We start from the raw sequence: 18,461 nt of genomic DNA on the forward strand, positions 1-18,461 counted from the left end.
TGTTGAGTTTGCAAAGGAAAAGGAGACTGTCACAGACGGTAGAAACTGAGGAAGTCCTGAACAACTAGTCCTGCTTGAAGAGTTTAAAAACTGGCTGCTGTCTGATAAGGTTGTTATCTCAATGAGCCAAAAGTGACAACTCTTGACAACGCTGCTATTCTGGCAGATGAGTATGTGTTGACACACAAGACACAAAGCTCTTCAACGTCTCCTCCCACCATCTCTACAGCCTTCACTAGAAAGTCGGCTGCTGTAAGCGCTCGCTCAGGAAAGGCTCGTCTCAGATAAAGACCATGAACAACTCTGCTGTAACCCAAGATATGGAGCATCCAACCCCAAAGTGTGAGCTGGCTCTTCATCTTTCCTCATGGATGGTTTTGTTTATCTCGTCTCTGATTCTACAACCAGGCAACCTATTAAGATCTGGAGAGCTTCTCAGTCTTGATCCTACAGTTCACCGACAGGTCTGCTTTGGGCTCTAGGTCCTCGTCCTGGGGCTTGATGGGGGTTATCTGTCCCTGCCCATGCAGAACCTTAACCCTGAAACAGGTCTGGTCTCTGGGGAGGTTACTGAAGCTCTTTGTCCATACATTCCTATCAGAGGTGTGTTCTTCATCTTAGGAACTGAGGTTGTTCCTTCTCCTGTAGAGTCCAAAAGTCCAGATGAGCTTGAAAAGCAATATCCAGAGACTTTCACGGTTTGAGTTGCTACCCGTGCCGTGTCGAAGGAAGAACAAGACAATCACTCTGACTCGGAGATTTCACTTTCGCACACATTCTTAACAAAAGCTGAAATGCTGGGGTTTGGTAAAGAGGTAAAACGTGAACAAGTGAAAGATGCCACCTTTTCATCCATCTTTGAAAAGCTTGTGTCTGATGATAAATTACAGCTGTGTCTTGTGGGTATTTTGTGAACACGGGTGTGTTAATGAGGAAGTGGACTTCTCCTACGATGTCTTGTCAGGATGATTAGAGTAGTGTGTTTCAGGTTGTTGTTTCCAGCCGTGATATCTTGCATTTGGCTCATGATCAGTGCCTTGCTGGACATATGGTGTTTAAAAAAACGATAGGAGAGCCCTTTGAGCGCATCATGATTGATTGTGTTGGTCCTGCTCCTCATAACAAATCAGGTAACCAGTACTTACTGACCCGTATGTGTACAGCTACTCGGTTTCCTGAGACTATCCCTCTAAGCAGAACTACAGGTTCAACTGTTTCAAAGGCCCTTATTGATTTCTTTACAATGTTTGGTTTGACAAGAGTTGTCCAGACAACCTAAAGTTGGTTCCAATGTCCCATGTTTTCTCTGAAGTGCTCCAGCAGTTGTCCATTGAGCACGGCACTTCATCTGCTTACCACCCAGAGTCTCAGGGAGCCAGAGAGAGGGTTCACCAGACTCTTAAATCAATGATGCAAGCCTACTGTAAAGAGTTTGAGAAAGAATGGGATGATGGAACCTCTTTACTCCTTTTATCAGCGAGAGAGACGTCTGTGTATAAGGGCGGCTGTGGCTGAGGGGTAGAGCGGTCGTCCTCCAACCTGAAGGTCGGCAGTTCAATCCCCAGTCTTCCCCATCTGCATGCCGAAGTGTCCTTGGGCAAGATTCTGAACCCCGAATTTCCCCTCATAGAAAAGCAAAGTGCTGCTAATAGATGCACTGCGTGAATGGGTGAATGTAAAACTGTACTGTAAAGTGCTTTGAGTGGTCATCATACTACATAAATAGCGCTTTATAAACACAGAACCAGAGAGGTGACCCAAGAGTCCCCAGGCCTGAGCCCAGCTGAACTGGGCCCTCTGAAACTGTTCAAAGAAAAATGGTTGGCAAACCATTTTCCTGCCACTATTTTGTTAGACTTTGTTTGTCTCTTCCAGTCTAAGCTGAGCAGGGAATGTGAACCGGCCAATTAGAACTTGGGGGAAGCCCAGGGAAGACTGAAGGGCTTGTACGACGAAGAGGAAAAAGCATCACGTATTTCTCCAGGTGATAAGCGGTTGTTGCTGTTGCCGCCTCCAGGGTCTGCTTTGCAGCCTCAATTCATCTCCATATGTGACTGAGCATCAGGTTAGTCAGTCGGGCTATTTGGTGAAGTCCCCAGATCCAAGCGTAAATGACGTCATTTGACGACAACATGATGTTGCTGTGCTGAACACCTCAGATATCAATTTGGCCAATTTGGATGTTCACCTTTCTTATTTGGATTCCTCAAACCGATCTGACATCGTTGAAGTGATTTCCCGTCAACTTATGCGTGAGCAAGTAGATTACATGTTGCAGCACGGCATCGCTGAACATAGTGCTAGCCCATGGAGCTCCCCATGCCTGCTGGTGGATAAGTCCCATAATACAGCTCGCTTTTGTACTCACCGTATTGTCAATTTTGATCACCAAGCCGGATGGTTTCCTCTCCCTGGATTAGATGACCGTATGGACAGAGTTGGGTCTGCAACCTTTGTCACTAAGATAGACCTCCTAAAAGGCTCCTGGCAAGCCCTCGCTCAGAGGGCTGGTGAAAGCTCTGCCTTGGTGACTCCCGATGACTTCGGTCAGTACACAGTTTTGGCTTTTGGGATACGGAAAGCACCTGCTACATTCCAGCGTCTAGTAAATAAGGTGTTAAATGGAGTTACTGTTTGTGAAGCATATCTTGAGGATGTGGTCATCTGCAGCTCAACCTGGTCTCAACGCATACTACAGCGGGAGGTGGTTTTATTGTTGCTGCCAAATTGACTTTGAACCTTTGAATTTTGGCATCCCCACTTCTAAGTGTGAGCTGAAACTCTAACAGACCATTCGAACTGGCTGTTGACGCAAATTGCAATCATGGATTTCCTTTGGAATTGAAGTCAAGTCGTCTTAAATTCAAATCAATGACATATCGGTGCTGAAGCTGTTGTCCATACAGCTTCAACTAGTATGAACATTTGAGTTCATACTAGTTGAACGTTTGAATGTTCAACGTTGAACGTTTGAATGTTCAACGTTGAACGTTTGAGTCCTAAGAAGACTCACCGGGGGTGGAGCTTCCTGTTTTTCTGAGAAGTTCGACACGCATCAGAGACCTTATAGAGAAGGAGGCCTTGGCTCTATCCTTGCTCTAGATGATGTGGATGTTTATGTCTCTTCCAGTCAGGACCTGGTGGTCTACACAGACCTCAACCCCCTTGAGTTTTCTCAGAAGAATGAACCCTAACCCACTGATTCTTCATTTATGGTAAAAGTCGGGCGTGTAGAGGGCGTACTTATAAAGTGAACATTCAGATATGCGTGTGCAGGGTTTTATGAATCTGAATCTGTTGGCATGCGCACGTACACTATTATTATTAACCCTACGTCTTTTAAATGAGGCCTTAGATGGTTTTTACCCACCACACGGGGGTGAGACACACGGACGGACCAGCGACAGGTGCTGCTCTCATGTGTCGTCCTCTACTCACCCGTCCTTTCTCTACACACTGAGTGACCATCACCACGTTGTGGACGTTCTGCTCCCAAACCATCTTCCAGAAATCATCCTTGGTCCCGGGCAGCGGCCCCTGAGTGGCCACGTACTCCCGACGGAAGTTGTAACCCTGAAAACACACAACATGTTGCTGATGATGCCCCCCCCAGCCCCCGCTGCTCCTCACCCTCTCCAGCCCCCCCCCCAGGATAATTTATAGAGAACACGATGTCATGTGATCAGGTGGTCTCACCGGGATGTAGCTGGCGTTGATGTAGTCGGAGCAGGGGTCATCATCCACGTAGGACAGTTTGACCCTCGTTGAATCGTCTAAACACAGCAACGACAACAGTTGATGCACTGACACAACCCCCCCCCCCCCCCCCCCCAGTGGGCGGGGCTGGACACTCACAGGGCAGGATGTTGTTGTATCGGTTCTTCCCACGGTTCTCCGGCAGCAGGGCAGAGTCCATCAGTTGATTACGACCGACGTCCTTCAGGTCCTGACCGGACGGAAACCACACAACAGGTTCAGCTGGGAACAAGAACCCGGTTGTCATGGTGACTGAAGACTCACCTCATACTCCTCTGACAGGAGGTAGTGGGAGTCGGCCAGAAGTTTGTGGTAGTGACACTCAAAGTTTGTGACCTTGATGGGACTGAAACAGACAAAGTAAATGATCAACACAAGGAAACTGTGATGAAACAAAGAGGAGACGTGATGAAGAGACTGATGAAGAGACTGATGAAGAGACTGATGAAGAGACTGATGAAGAGACTGATGAAGAGACTGATGAAGAGACTGATGAAGAGACTGATGAAGAGACTGATGAAGAGACTGATGAAGAGACTGATGAAGAGACTGATGAAGAGACTGATGAAGAGACTGATGAAGAGTTCTGACCTTGAACTGCGACGGTGGCTGAGATAAGAGGAGAGAACAGGATGATGAATATTAATAATCAATAAGTCAAAACAGATGAGAGAAGCTGATCAACTGTTTGAGATCAATATGATTCTTACCCTCTGACCCCCAGATGAACTCCTGTCATCTCTCTCTCTCTGACGACCGCTCTCTCCTCCACTCTAAAACACACACGTCTCATTACATCAGTGTGTTACAGTGTGTGTCACTGACACACACTGACACAGTGTGGGTCACTGTGTGTCAGTGTGTCACAGTGTGTGTAGACTCACACTTTGTGAGACTTGTATCTGCAGGCGAGCAGAGCGGTGACTCCGCCCATCAGGACGAAGAGGACCAGTCCGGTGCCGACGCCCTGGAGGACGCCGCTCAGAGGTTCTGCACGACAACAACAAGGTGTTTGATTCACACATCACAGCTTCTCTCTGGTTCTCCAGGTTCTCCAGGTTCTCCAGGTTCTCTGCTCACCTGCCTCCGTGACCACGGGCAGCGACAGGTAGGTGTCGGCGAACAGAGGAGCCGAGACGCTGGAGTCGCTCTTCTCGTCGTCGAACAGATGAGTGAAAGCTCGAACACTGAGTCTGAAGGACACACACATGACCTGTCACACACAGCCCGTGAGACACAGCCCCCCCATGTCTGTCTCCTTCTGTCTGAAGGACTGACTGATCTCACATCGAGTCCTCTCTCTCCACCCACGCCCCACCCATCCACCAGCTCAGCAAACGTCTGACTCACTACTTGTTCATTTCACTCCTTCAGTACCTGTAGGAGGTCTGAGGTTTCAGGGGTCCATCACAGAAGTGGACCAGGTTTCTGCTGGCCTCTGGGTCACAGGCCCCCCCCAGCGAGTCCGTGCCATTCCCCAAACTGATCTGCAGGCTGTGGTTCTGGTCCGGGCCCTGGCTGCAGCGGCTGGGGAAGTAGCTGGTCTGGTAGGACTTGATGGAGCTGTTGGAGCTGTAGTCCAGGTAGGAGGGCAGAGGGTGCTGCTGCTGGGGCTGCACGTCCTCACAACCTGACACACGTCAACACAACACAACACAACACAACACTCATCAGCAGCTTCTATCTCCTTTTCCTCTTTTACAAACTCCAATGCACTTATTGTCACTTTGGATAAAAGCATCAGCTAAATGAAATGTAATGAAATCACAGAACAACAGTCTGGATGAGCTGATTGGTTTGTATCCAAGGGGGTGGAGCCAAAAAGAGAACATTTTTAATGTCAAATAATGAAAAAGGCTCCACCTCCTGAGATGGAATCAACCAATGAGCTGTGAGCGAGGTACCTCCGGACTCCGTCACCAGCACGGTGAAGAACCTGATGGCTCCGTTCACGTCACTGAACCAGCTGCAGTTGAAGGTGAAGACGATGGACGACCTGGTGACCACCGCCGACCTAACGCTGACCCGGACACCGAGCGGGGGGGCCGGGGGACCTGCGGAGTCACGTTGACCAAACGTTATCAGTTGTTCTGATGCTGTTTGCACACGGCCCTGCTCCGCCCACTCACTGTCGATCATGGTGACCACGCTGTCCTCGGCCTCCTCGCTGGTCGTGGCGTCGGAGATCACCTTCACGGAGACGCTGTAGCGTTTGTGTGGCTCCAGCTGGGAGATGACGTAGCTGGTGGAGTTCCTCCCTGTGCGCCTGGAGTAGACCAGCTTCTGGGAGTCATGACGCAGACACTCCACCGTGTAGGAGTCATAGTCGGCCACCGGAGGCGCCCAGGAGCAGGAGATGGAGGTGGAGCTCTGAGGGCGACAGTGGAGGCTGGCGACTCGCTCTGGTTCTACGACAGGAGACACGGGTCGTGACATCATGTATCACACATGTGCACCATGCACACGCCACACATGTGCACCATGCACACGCCACACATGTGCACCATGCACACGCCACACACGTGCACCATGCACACGCCACACACGTGCACCATGCACACGCCACACACGTGCACCATGCACACGCCACACACGTGCACCATGCACACGCCACACACGTGCACCATGCACACGCCACACACGTGCACCATGCACACGCCACACACGTGCACCATGCACACGCCACACATGTGCACCATGCACACGCCACACATGTGCACCATGCACACGCCACACAGGTCAGATCATTTCACGCGACCTCAGTTTTAATATTGATCGAGGTTCATCTGTAAAACATTGTTCCTCTGCAGAACCTGAGGTTGACCTGAAGCTGAAGCCTGTGCATTGACCAGATGCTGTAAAAACAAATTGATATTAATGTGAATATTGTGCATTGAACAGATCAACTGCTTTTCTTTGTGTTGATTAATGATAAATGATGCTCGTACATTCAGCCTTTAACAGAATAAACATGACCTCCTGATGTTTGTTTGTTTGGAAGACATCCGGTCGGTAGTGGAAAGGCTGCTGCCACCTACTGGTTCGGATGCTGTATTGGATGGGTGTGCTGAGGGTGGGCGTGGCCCCGGGCACCGTGGCGCCGCTGACGGTGCGGAGGCTGAAGGTGTAGAGGCGTCCGGGGAACATGCTCCTCAGCAGGCGGCTGCCGGAGGTGCGGCTGAGGTACGGGTTGATGACGGACAGCTGGTCCTCGGGGGTCCACCGCAGGTCGAAGTCGTCGTAGTCAGACCCGGCCGGCCCGCTCCACGTGACCTCCAGCGACGTGTTGGTGACCCCCCCAAACAGGAAGGAAGTGGGAGGTCTTGGTGCTTTTGGGGGGGGGGGGGCAGAGAAGAAGTGACATTAAAAAAATGTGTTTTATAAACTTTTAAACAAACATTCTGACATGTGAGGAAATGAGTGTTGATGTGGGTGTGGTCTCACCGGTCCGGCCGGCGGCCGCCGCCCGGTTGCTCAGGGCGCCGCTCAGACTCACGACCTCGGCTCGGTACAGGCGTCCCGGGACCAGATGTGAGAAGACGAACTCGGTGACCTCTGACCCCAGATGCTGCTCAGCTCGCCGGGAGCCGTTGGGATCAAAGAGAGACAAGAGGAGGCCGCTCAGCTCGCCGGCGCCACGAGTCCAGGTGACCACAAGGACATCAGACCGGTTCCCACTGCGGGACGTCAGAGAGACAACGGCTGCTGGGACTGAGGAGGAGGACACGGGTGAGACACCAGAGACAGAACCCGTCCATCATCACCTGTCCTCTCTCTCACCTGTCCTCTCTCTCACCTGTCCTCTCTCTCACCTCTCACCTGTCCTCCCTCTCGTCTCTCACCTGTCCTCTCTCTCACCTGTCCTCTCTCTCACCTCTCACCTGTCCTCTCTCTCACCTGTCCTCTCTCTCGTCTCACACCTGTCCTCTCTCTCACCTGTCCTCCCTCTCGTCTCTCACCTGTCCTCTCTCTCACCTGTCCTCCCTCTCGTCTCTCACCTGTCCTACCTCTCGTCTCACACCTGTCCTCTCTCTCACCTGTCCTCCCTCTCGTCTCTCACCTGTCCTCCCTCTCACCTGTCCTCTCTCTCACCTGCCCTCTCTCTCACCTGTCCTCTCTCTCACCTGTCCTCCCTCTCGTCTCTCACCTGTCCTCCCTCTCGTCTCACACCTGTCCTCCCTCTCGTCTCACACCTGTCCTCTCTCTCACCTGTCCTCCCTCTCACCTGTCCTCCCTCTCGTCTCACACCTGTCCTCTCTCTCACCTGTCCTCCCTCTCGTCTCACACCTGTCCTCCCTCTCGTCTCTCACCTGTCCTCTCTCTCACCTGTCCTCCCTCTCGTCTCACACCTGTCCTCCCTCTCGTCTCACACCTGTCCTCCCTCTCGTCTCACACCTGTCCTCTCTCTCACCTGTCCTCCCTCTCGTCTCTCACCTGTCCTCCCTCTCGTCTCACACCTGTCCTCTCTCTCACCTGTCCTCTCTCTCACCTCTAACCTGTCCTCCCTCTCACCTGTCCTCCCTCTCGTCTCACACCTGTCCTCCCTCTCACCTGTCCTCCCTCTCGTCTCTCACCTGTCCTCCCTCTCGTCTCTCACCTGTCCTCCCTCTCACCTGTCCTCCCTCTCGTCTCACACCTGTCCTCTCTCTCACCTGTCCTCTCTCTCACCTGTCCTCCCTCTCGTCTCTCACCTGTCCTCCCTCTCGTCTCACACCTGTCCTCTCTCTCACCTGTCCTCTCTCTCACCTGTCCTCTCTCTCACCTGTCCTCTCTCTCACCTCTCACCTGTCCTCTCTCTCACCTGTCCTCTCTCTCACCTGTCCTCTCTCTCACCTCTCACCTGTCCTCCCTCTCGTCTCTCACCTGTCCTCTCTCTCACCTGTCCTCTCTCTCACCTCTCACCTGTCCTCTCTCTCACCTGTCCTCTCTCTCGTCTCACACCTGTCCTCTCTCTCACCTGTCCTCCCTCTCGTCTCTCACCTGTCCTCTCTCTCACATGTCCTCCCTCTCGTCTCTCACCTGTCCTACCTCTCGTCTCACACCTGTCCTCTCTCTCACCTGTCCTCCCTCTCGTCTCTCACCTGTCCTCCCTCTCACCTGTCCTCTCTCTCACCTGCCCTCTCTCTCACCTGTCCTCTCTCTCACCTGTCCTCCCTCTCGTCTCTCACCTGTCCTCCCTCTCGTCTCACACCTGTCCTCCCTCTCGTCTCACACCTGTCCTCTCTCACACCTGTCCTCTCTCTCACCTGTCCTCCCTCTCGTCTCTCACCTGTCCTCCCTCTCACCTGTCCTCTCTCTCACCTGTCCTCTCTCTCACCTGTCCTCTCTCTCACCTGTCCTCCCTCTCGTCTCTCACCTGTCCTCCCTCTCGTCTCTCACCTGTCCTCCCTCTCGTCTCTCACCTGTCCTCCCTCTCACCTGTCCTCTCTCTCACCTGTCCTCCCTCTCACCTGTCCTCTCTCTCACCTGTCCTCTCTCTCACCTGTCTTCCCTCTCGTCTCTCACCTGTCCTCCCTCTCGTCTCTCACCTGTCCTCTCTCTCACCTGTCCTCCCTCTCACCTGTCCTCCCTCTCGTCTCACACCTGTCCTCCCTCTCACCTGTCCTCCCTCTCGTCTCTCACCTGTCCTCCCTCTCGTCTCTCACCTGTCCTCCCTCTCGTCTCACACCTGTCCTCCCTCTCACCTGTCCTCCCTCTCGTCTCTCACCTGTCCTCCCTCTCGTCTCACACCTGTCCTCCCTCTCACCTGTCCTCCCTCTCGTCTCTCACCTGTCCTCCCTCTCACCTGTCCTCTCTCTCACCTGTCCTCCCTCTCACCTGTCCTCTCTCTCACCTGTCCTCTCTCTCACCTGTCCTCCCTCTCGTCTCTCACCTGTCCTCCCTCTCGTCTCTCACCTGTCCTCTCTCTCACCTGTCCTCTCTCTCACCTCTCACCTGTCCTCCCTCTCGTCTCACACCTGTCCTCTCTCTCACCTCTCACCTGTCCTCCCTCTCGTCTCTCACCTGTCCTCCCTCTCACCTGTCCTCTCTCTCACCTCTCACCTGTCCTCCCTCTCGTCTCTCACCTGTCCTCCCTCTCACCTGTCCTCTCTCTCACCTGGCCTCTCTCTCACCTCTCACCTGTCCTCCCTCTCGTCTCACACCTGTCCTCCCTCTCACCTGTCCTCTCTCTCACCTGTCCTCCCTCTCGTCTCTCACCTGTCCTCTCTCTCACCTGTCCTCTCTCTCACCTGTCCTCTCTCTCACCTCTCACCTGTCCTCTCTCTCACCTCTCACCTGTCCTCTCTCTCACCTCTCACCTGTCCTCCCTCTCGTCTCACACCTGTCCTCCCTCTCGTCTCTCACCTGTCCTCTCTCTCACCTGTCCTCTCTTTCACCTGTCCTCCCTCTCGTCTCACACCTGTCCTCCCTCTCGTCTCACACCTGTCCTCTCTCTCACCACTCACCTGTCCTCCCTCTCACCTGTCCTCCCTCTCGTCTCACACCTGTCCTCCCTCTCGTCTCACACCTGTCCTCCCACTCACCTCTCACCTGTCCTCTCTCTCACCTGTCCTCTCTCTCACCTCTCACCTGTCCTCTCTCTCACCTGTCCTCTCTCTCACCTCTAACCTGTCCTCCCTCTCACCTCTCACCTGTCCTCCCTCTCGTCTCTCACCTGTCCTCCCTCTCGTCTCTCACCTGTCCTCCCTCTTGTCTCTCACCTGTCCTCCCACTCACCTCTCACCTGTCCTCTCTCTCACCTGTCCTCTCTCTCACCTCTCACCTGTCCTCTCTCTCACCTCTCACCTGTCTTCCCTCTCGTCTCTCACCTGTCTTCCCTCTCGTCTCTCACCTGTCCTCCCTCTCGTCTCTCACCTGTCCTCCCTCTCGTCTCTCACCTGTCCTCCCTCTCGTCTCTCACCTGTCCTCCCACTCACCTGTGCGGGCCCAGATGGAGGTCTGGTTGCTCTGGTCTCCGCTGTGGGTCAGGACCACCACCCTATAGGGGGCGCCGGGTATGAGACCATGAAAGGAGCACTGCTGACTGCTGGACTGGACTCGTTGTCTCTCCTGCAAGGACTCGTCCCTTTGATATAAGAGGATCTCATAGAGCTCAAAGTCTCCCTCTGGTGGTGACCAGAGGAACGACAGGCTGCTGGTGGTGTTGGACTTGACGGACAGGTCTGTGGCGGCTGCAGGACCTGATGGGAGGAGCAACAAACATCTGTGACGTTGTCTTCATGAGGTCACTGTGTGTAAACCTCATCCTGTGTCTGAGCAGGAAACAGGAAGACTTACGTGTCCGAGACTCCGCACCGACCGCCGGACTGTGCACCCCCCCGCTGGTCGTCTGGACCAGGACTCTGTACTTCTTTCCCGGGATCAGGCTGTGAAACCTGTAGCTGGTGCAGCCGGCGTCCGGAGAGGAGTTGGACACCAGGAAGCCTCTGTCGTCCAGAACCTGCAGGATGTACCCGTCCGCCACGCCCAGAGCTTCCTGCCAGCTGACCTGGAGGCTGCAGGTGGTCTGGAGGGTCTCCACCCGGAGCCCGGTCACTGCTGAGGGGACTGGACACAAGGATCTCCATTCACTGACCACAGGACATCAGACTCATGAAGTCTCTGTCTTTAATACTGTGAGTCCACATTATTCCATCACCTACACACAGTACTGCAGTGTACCAGTGAGTACCAGTGAGTACCAGTGAGTACCAGTGAGTACCAGTGAGTACCAGTGAGTACCAGTGAGTACAGGTGTGTACCAGTGAGTACCAGTGAGTACCAGTGAGTACCAGTGAGTACATGTGAGTACAGGTGTGTACTGCAGTGTACCAGTGAGTACCAGTGAGTACATGTGTACACAGGTGTGTACAGGTGCACTTAGGGTGCTGTGGCTGAGTGGGACAGCGGTTGTCCTCCAACCAGAAGGTCGGCAGTTCAATCCCTGTCTTCCTCATCGGCATGGCGACCTGGTGCTAAACCCCCGAACCACCCGTCATAGAACAACCAGTGCTGCTGATAGATGCTCTGTGTGAATAGAAAACTGTTACGAGCTTTGATCGTTCGTCAAGACCGTGTGTCCCGGTGTGTCCCTGTGTGTCCCTGTGTGTCCCGGTGTGTCCCGGTGTGTCCCGGTCTGTCCCTGTGTGTCCCTGTGTGTCCCTGTGTGTGTCCCGGTGTGTCCCTGTGTGTCCCTGTGTGTCCCAGTGTGTCTCGGTGTGTCCCAGTGTGTCCCGGTGTGTCCCTGTGTGTCCCTGTGTGTCCCGGTGTGTCCCTGTGTGTCCCGGTGTGTCCCCGTGTGTCCCGGTGTGTCCCCGTGTGTCCCGGTGTGTCCCAGTGTGTCCCCGTGTGTCCCCGTGTGTCCCTGTGTGTCCCGGTGTGTCCCTGTGTGTCCCGGTGTGTCCCCGTGTGTCCCCGTGTGTCCCGGTGTGTCCCAGTGTGTCCCAGTGTGTCCCCGTGTGTCCCCGTGTGTCCCAGTGTGTCCCCGTGTGTCCCCGTGTGTCCCCGTGTGTCCCTGTGTGTCCCTGTGTGTCCCGGTGTGTCCCTGTGTGTCCCGGTGTGTCCCGGTGTGTCCCTGTGTGTCCCCGTGTGTCCCCGTGTGTCCCGGTGTGTCCCGGTGTGTCCCTGTGTGTCCCCGTGTGTCCCGGTGTGTCCCGGTCCTGACCTGTGCGTCCTGAGGCTGTGATGTTGTGGACCAGCTCTCCGCTCACCGACTGCACCGTCACGTCGTACGTCTGTCCCGGCTGCAGCGAGCCGAAGCTCACCTGGCTCTGGTGTTTGAGGACACACCGGACGTCCAGCTGTCTTCCGTCTCTGAACAGAAACACAGAGAACGTGTCCACGTCGCCCTCGCCCGGCGTCCAGCTCACCTGCAGACTGCTGCTGTCCCCAGCGGGACGGACCCGGAGGTTCTTCACTGCGCTGGGGACTGAGGGGACAGGAGGACAGTGAGTGTTGATATCAGGTGTTAACAGCAGAGACCCCCCCCACGCCGTGTGACCTCTGACCTGTGCGGCCTTCTATAAACTGGGCTCTCTGGTTGGGCCCACTGAAGGTGGACACCAGGATCTTGTACAGACGTCCGGGGGTGAGGGAGGACAGGACGCACTCGCCCACGCCGCTGCCGAGCGTGATGGGGGGGAACACCTTCATGTCGTTAAACAGCAGCTGCACCTCGTAGTGATCCACGTCGCCCGGAGCGGCCGACCAGCGCACCCTCAGCTCCTCGCTGCCCCGAGCCGCCAGCGCCAGGGAACGCACCCCCGCCGGAACTGAACCAAGCAAAAGCAAAGTCTGAGAGTGAGCTGCTGATTCACACTGAGTGACACAAAGATGATCTTCATATTAATAATCTTCACATTCTAAAATAACCACCAACATCATGCCGATAAATCACATGCTAATGAGTTACATGCTAATCAGTGGCAGCTGGTTAATACAGGCGCTGGGGCTCCGCCCCCTCCAACCTCCTGAGAGGAAAAAGCCTGTATAGAAATGTTCAACATTATTATATAATAAATATGTGACTGGTACAATGCTCCTGATTTTTAAACTGTATTTGGTTAATTTCTGTATAATTGACTGCTTGTCCTGCCGGACCAATGGGAGTGAGTCATGACCTAAGGCTGCTTTTTAATTGGTTGTTACAGATTTTCCTTTAATCCAACGTGATTGGTCAACCCATGATGGCGTCTCGGTTGCTCTCAGATTTACTTCCTGTGTTGGCTGACTGGTGAAGTTATGGAGACTTCCGGTGGAACTGTGGTAAATCTGGTGACTTCTTTACAAAAACAGGAACAAGAACTAAAGAGGAAGAAGGTTCTTGGTCTTGATTCAGCAGCAAGTGATGAAGACGAGTTTCCACACGGAGCTTTCTTCTGCTCGGGGGGATGATGCAGCATTATTGATATGAAAGCCTAACTGCTAAGCTAGTTAGCTTCTGTTATGATCAGTGAACCGGCGGAGGTCACTCACACGTGCGCCCGTGGGTGGAGGTGCTGGTTTGGTATTTGCCGCTGCGGGTGTTCACCAGCACGGTGTAGAGCCGGCCCGGCACCAGGTGGTGGAACACGCACTCGTTCTGCGTCTTCAGCACCGTCTGGTTCTGCAGGAACACGTTGTTGTGTTTGATGAACACCTGGTACCGGTCCAAGTCTCCGGCCGCATGGCGCCAGTAGACCCTCAGGTAGTCGTCCCGGGCGGCGTGGCTCGCCGTCGGGTTCTGGACCTTCGACGGCTCTGAGGAGAGTGGACTACCATCAGTTCTGTGAAGTAGGCCACTGTAGCTACTACATTGTTATTGTTATTATGACTTTTTAAGATACAGAACATTTACAGATCCAGATCCAAATGGATGAAGCTCTTACGGGTCCTCTCCTGGACGGAGGTGTGGTTGAGGAAGTTGCCGCTGCGGGAGCTGATGGAGATGTTGTAGAGTCGTCCGGACACCAGCGAGTTGAAGACACACTCGGGACTGGACCGAGACACAGCCAGCGTGTGGACAGGCTCCTCCCCGTCCCTCAGGGTCACCAGGTAACTGTCCAGCTCGCCGGACGCCGGACGCCACGACACGCTGAGAAAATCTGTACGACCATTATTACTGACCGTCACCTCGCCCACGGCGGCCGGGACTGGAAGAGAAGAGAAGGTCACTTCATCCGATTCCTACTTTCAAGACCTTTAAGACATAAAGTTAACGTTGGCGTTGATACAATATTACAGTGAAAAAAATGAAACACTAACAACATGAAGTCAATAGTAAAATAAACTGAAGAACTTTATTCAATCAGCAGAAAGAAAAAAAGGTTTCAGGCGTTTTTCTGTTTCTAATTGTTATTTCAAACTTACTAACTTCAACTTATAGATTACGTTTTAATTTGTAACTTCCTGAAAACTTCCTGGCTTTTATTAATATCGTGCTTTTAGATGAACACACACAGACACACACACACACACACACACACACACACACACACACACACACGACAATCAAAGTGTGCGAAGTCAGACATTTAAAACAAACTGGAACACAATCACATGTTGTGGTTTTGTTTGTTGTGTTGTTTGTTGTGTTGTTACATAACAATACAGACTTCGTGTGTGTGTGTTCAGTAAAATGTTCATTGTGTAATGTTTACTCGCCCTGGCAGAAACTTGATGTCTGACCTCTGTGACCTCTGACCTCTGACCTTGACCCTCAAGATGTCCCTGAGTTGCACTAACTGAACGAGTCATTGATTTCTCTGTGTGAATATAGATTCTCAGGTCGTTGATTCGATCCTGATCAGCTGTTCTCAGTGTGGGGGGGGGGGGGGTGGTCTTACCGGTGCGTCCCTCTGCCACTGTCTGTCTGGAGGCGTGTCCAGCTCTGACCGTGGTCAACACAACGCGGTACAGCGCCCCGGCTCTGAGGGCGTGGAAGGTGACGGCGGTGGCGTTGGCGTCCACGCTCTGGTTCTTGATGACGCTGCTGTCGTGGACGAGCAGCAGACGATACGAGTCCAGCTCGCCAAACGCTCGCTCCCAACGAGCCTGGAGGCTGTCGACGGTTCCAAGGTTAGAGAGCCTCAGCACGCCGACCTGCGCCGGAGCTGAGAGACACACACACATCACACACACACACGACAATCTCACAACAACCACACGACCTCCCCCCCCCTCTCTCTCCTCCTTGTCGTACCTGTCCGAGCCGACACGGAGGCGGAGCTGCTCAGGTTCCTGCTGGTGGTCGTCACGGTGACGGTGTAGCGGCGTCCAGACGTCAGGAGGATGAAGATGAACTCTGTGGCATCCCAGGGGAGGAGCCTCTGAGCCACCTCGGAGGCGGAGTCTGCTTCCCTGACGACCACAGTGAAGCCCTCCCACTGCCCGATGGGCGGAGTCCAGCGGACGCTCAGAGACGTTTGGTCCACGTGACGGACGAGCAGCTGCTGCACCGGAGCCGGAGCTGCAGCCAATCAGCATCAGACTCAGGATTCACTTTGAACTAACAGGATGTGACCGTTTGTTAATGTGCACTCACCCAGCTGTCCATAACACAACGCCGTATTAACCATCACGCCACTCTGAACCGTGACCTCTGCCCTGTAGCGGCGCCCGGGCACCAGGCCGAGGCCGGAGAAGACAAAGTCAACGCTCAGGTTCTTCAACGTCGTGTTCACCAGAACCGCCGAGTCGTTCCACAGCAGAACGCTGTAGTTCTCCCAGTCGCCTGCGGGCGGCGCCCAGCTGAGCCTCAGTGACCTGCCGTCCCCCAGAGGGGACAAGGAGAGAGAGGACACCGGGCGAGGGACTGACGCACAGCGGGGGCGGGGGGGCAGTCAGTAGACAAGAAGAAAACACAGAGCTCAGAGTTTTGATCGTGATGATGTCATTATGATGTCATCAAGTCGTCATGATACACCTGACTCACCGGTTCTCCCTGAGGTCCCGGTCTCCGTGCTCCGCCCCCCGGCTGTGCTCTGGATTGACAGCCGGTAGCTGCGTCCGGGCGTCAGACCGCCCAGCGTCGCCCGGGTGGCGTCGGGCGGGAGGTGGCGCTGCTGCAGCGTGGATCCCAGAGCGGAGAGGGTGAGCAGGTAGAAGTCCACGCCCCCTACAGGTGGGCGCCAGGAGGCGAGCAGCGTGACGCAGCTGCTGTTGTTGTCGATCGTCAGACGAGTCACCGCCGCAGGAACTGAAACGACATCACGAGTCTGTAAGAGTCTGTGTTCAGCAGGAAAGACACGAAGAAGAAGCCAGAGGACCGCCCACACGATGAGGTCACGATGAGGTCACGATGAGGTCACGATGAAGAGTCTAAACACTTCGGATGCAGTCGATCGTGAGGATTCACTTCAGTTCTGTGTTGATTCAGAACTAACATGGGCGTGTCCATGGGCGTGTCCATGGGCGTGTCCATGGGCGTGTCCATGGGCGTGTCCATGGGCGATGGTCTTATTCTCACTGATACATATCAACAGGTGTGAAGGTGTCGTGTATTCACTAGAGTTAATGATTGGAGCATGTGTGTAAATACAATGACAGGTTGATATTTATGATGCTTATCTTCGTGAATCCTCCAGATGTTTCTTCAAGGAGGTCTGTCCCTCTTTGGAATGACCTTTGACCTAGGGAATGACCTTTGACCAGAAAATGGATGGGGTAAAGGCAGTGGTGGAGGAAGTACTGAAGTTTAGTACTTAAGTAAAAGTACAAGTACCCAGGACAATATATACTTAAGTAAAAGTAAAAGTACTACATCAACAATTCTACTTAAGTAAAAGTAAAAAGTACTTACTTTTAAATTTACTTTAAGTATTAAAAGTAAAAGTACTCACGCAATGGGTTGTCTCTCAATGTCTAGGCTGTGCCATTTTGATAAAGAATGCAGATATAGCTACTGGTAATACTCATGCCTACAGATGTCCCTACTAGTAATAATTATAAGCAACAACATTTGCAGGTATGGCCTGCCCCTTTAAGGAACGGGCCCAGAGAGTGACGTAGTGCACCTGGGTAACTTGCGCAAGAAGTGTGTGAATACGAGAAGTGAACGAGCACCTGGAGGTGATGAGAGTGTTGCTCCGGTGGACAGTCAATAAATAAAGTGGCGGCGTTAAAACTAAAGAAACATCTCCTCCTCCTTCTTCACGGAGTGGTCCGGACGGCTGCTGACCGGCCACTGTGTGTGACTGTGTGTGTGTGTGTGTGTGTGTGTGTGTGTGTGTGTGTGTGTGTGTGTGTGTGTGTGTCACCTAGATGAGGAGCTGACGAGTGTGCACCCTCCGTCGGCCCAGCGCTAAACAGAGTAGCTGATGGTTAGATAGTGATCAACTACGAACTTGAACAGGAAGAGTGGAAATGTTTGTTGGCGTGTGTGTGACTGTGTGACTGTGTGTGTGACTGTGTGTGTGACTGTGTGTGTGACTGTGTGACTGTGTGTGTGACTGTGTGTGTGACTGTGTGACTGTGTGTGTGACTGTGTGTGTGACTGTGTGTGTGACTGTGTGACTGTGTGTGTGACTGTGTGTGTGACTGTGTGTGTGACTGTGTGTGTGACTGTGTGTGTGACTGTGTGTGTGACTGTGTGTGTGACTGTGTGTGTGACTGTGTGTGTGACTGTGTGTGTGACTGTGTGTGTGACTGTGTGTGTGACTGTGTGTGTGGAGCGCTGGCGCACACACAGCCGCTCCGTCACAGCAACATTTTGGCGAAACTGTGTTGAATGTAACGAGTAACGACACATATTGTAGAAATGTAGCGGAGTAAAAGTATAGATAATAGCTGTAAAATGTAACGGAGTAAAAGTAAAAAGTATGCACTATTATTTTTACTTAAGTAAAGTACAGATACGTAAAAATGTACTGTTACATTCCACCACTGGGTAAAGGGAAGGTCCTTGACCAATGCATTTTCATCTTCATGTACAAAACAACTCCTTATTTGGGCTGAAGCCCTGTTGTGTGATGTCATGTGATCTCTAGGTTTGGGGTCCCACCTCCAACCTATAAACCTTCTTGCCCTGCAGGGAGGAGACAGACTGGGGGATGTCTCCGAGTGTAACCATGGTATCCGTCCTGACCTGGGAAACTTCTGTGTAATAAACATCATTATACTTGTAAGTACTGGCTCCGCCTCCTTTCCTTCATCATCAAACTTCGAGAACCACATCAACCTCTCGGCCGACCAGAAATATACTTCAAAGGTCTGAAAGCCTTGAGCTACTAAAACATCCCATAATGTGC

General features: G+C 53.1%; 1 protein-coding gene across 1 annotated transcript in view; it reads right to left on the minus strand.

The window, feature by feature from the left end:
- LOC133009329 (receptor-type tyrosine-protein phosphatase beta-like) overlaps window positions 1-18,461 on the minus strand; it is a 29,627-nt gene that overhangs the window by 4,866 nt on the left and 6,300 nt on the right. Inside the window, exons 5-27 of the mRNA XM_061076804.1 lie at window positions 16,148-16,411; window positions 15,758-16,027; window positions 15,416-15,682; window positions 15,060-15,326; window positions 14,103-14,366; window positions 13,711-13,974; window positions 12,744-13,007; window positions 12,401-12,664; window positions 11,035-11,304; window positions 10,674-10,937; window positions 7,201-7,467; window positions 6,795-7,085; window positions 5,886-6,164; window positions 5,661-5,810; window positions 5,134-5,386; window positions 4,837-4,949; window positions 4,641-4,746; window positions 4,467-4,529; window positions 4,348-4,365; window positions 4,021-4,102; window positions 3,856-3,946; window positions 3,697-3,773; window positions 3,439-3,573 (exon numbers count right to left, since the gene is read on the minus strand). Of these exons, the coding sequence (XP_060932787.1) occupies window positions 3,439-3,573; window positions 3,697-3,773; window positions 3,856-3,946; window positions 4,021-4,102; window positions 4,348-4,365; window positions 4,467-4,529; window positions 4,641-4,746; window positions 4,837-4,949; window positions 5,134-5,386; window positions 5,661-5,810; window positions 5,886-6,164; window positions 6,795-7,085; window positions 7,201-7,467; window positions 10,674-10,937; window positions 11,035-11,304; window positions 12,401-12,664; window positions 12,744-13,007; window positions 13,711-13,974; window positions 14,103-14,366; window positions 15,060-15,326; window positions 15,416-15,682; window positions 15,758-16,027; window positions 16,148-16,411 (4,583 nt within the window). The remainder of the gene's footprint in view (window positions 1-3,438; window positions 3,574-3,696; window positions 3,774-3,855; window positions 3,947-4,020; window positions 4,103-4,347; window positions 4,366-4,466; window positions 4,530-4,640; window positions 4,747-4,836; window positions 4,950-5,133; window positions 5,387-5,660; window positions 5,811-5,885; window positions 6,165-6,794; window positions 7,086-7,200; window positions 7,468-10,673; window positions 10,938-11,034; window positions 11,305-12,400; window positions 12,665-12,743; window positions 13,008-13,710; window positions 13,975-14,102; window positions 14,367-15,059; window positions 15,327-15,415; window positions 15,683-15,757; window positions 16,028-16,147; window positions 16,412-18,461) is intronic.

Source organism: Limanda limanda, chromosome 8 (assembly GCF_963576545.1).
Source record: "Limanda limanda chromosome 8, fLimLim1.1, whole genome shotgun sequence".
Taxonomy (NCBI): Eukaryota; Metazoa; Chordata; class Actinopteri; order Pleuronectiformes; family Pleuronectidae; genus Limanda; species Limanda limanda.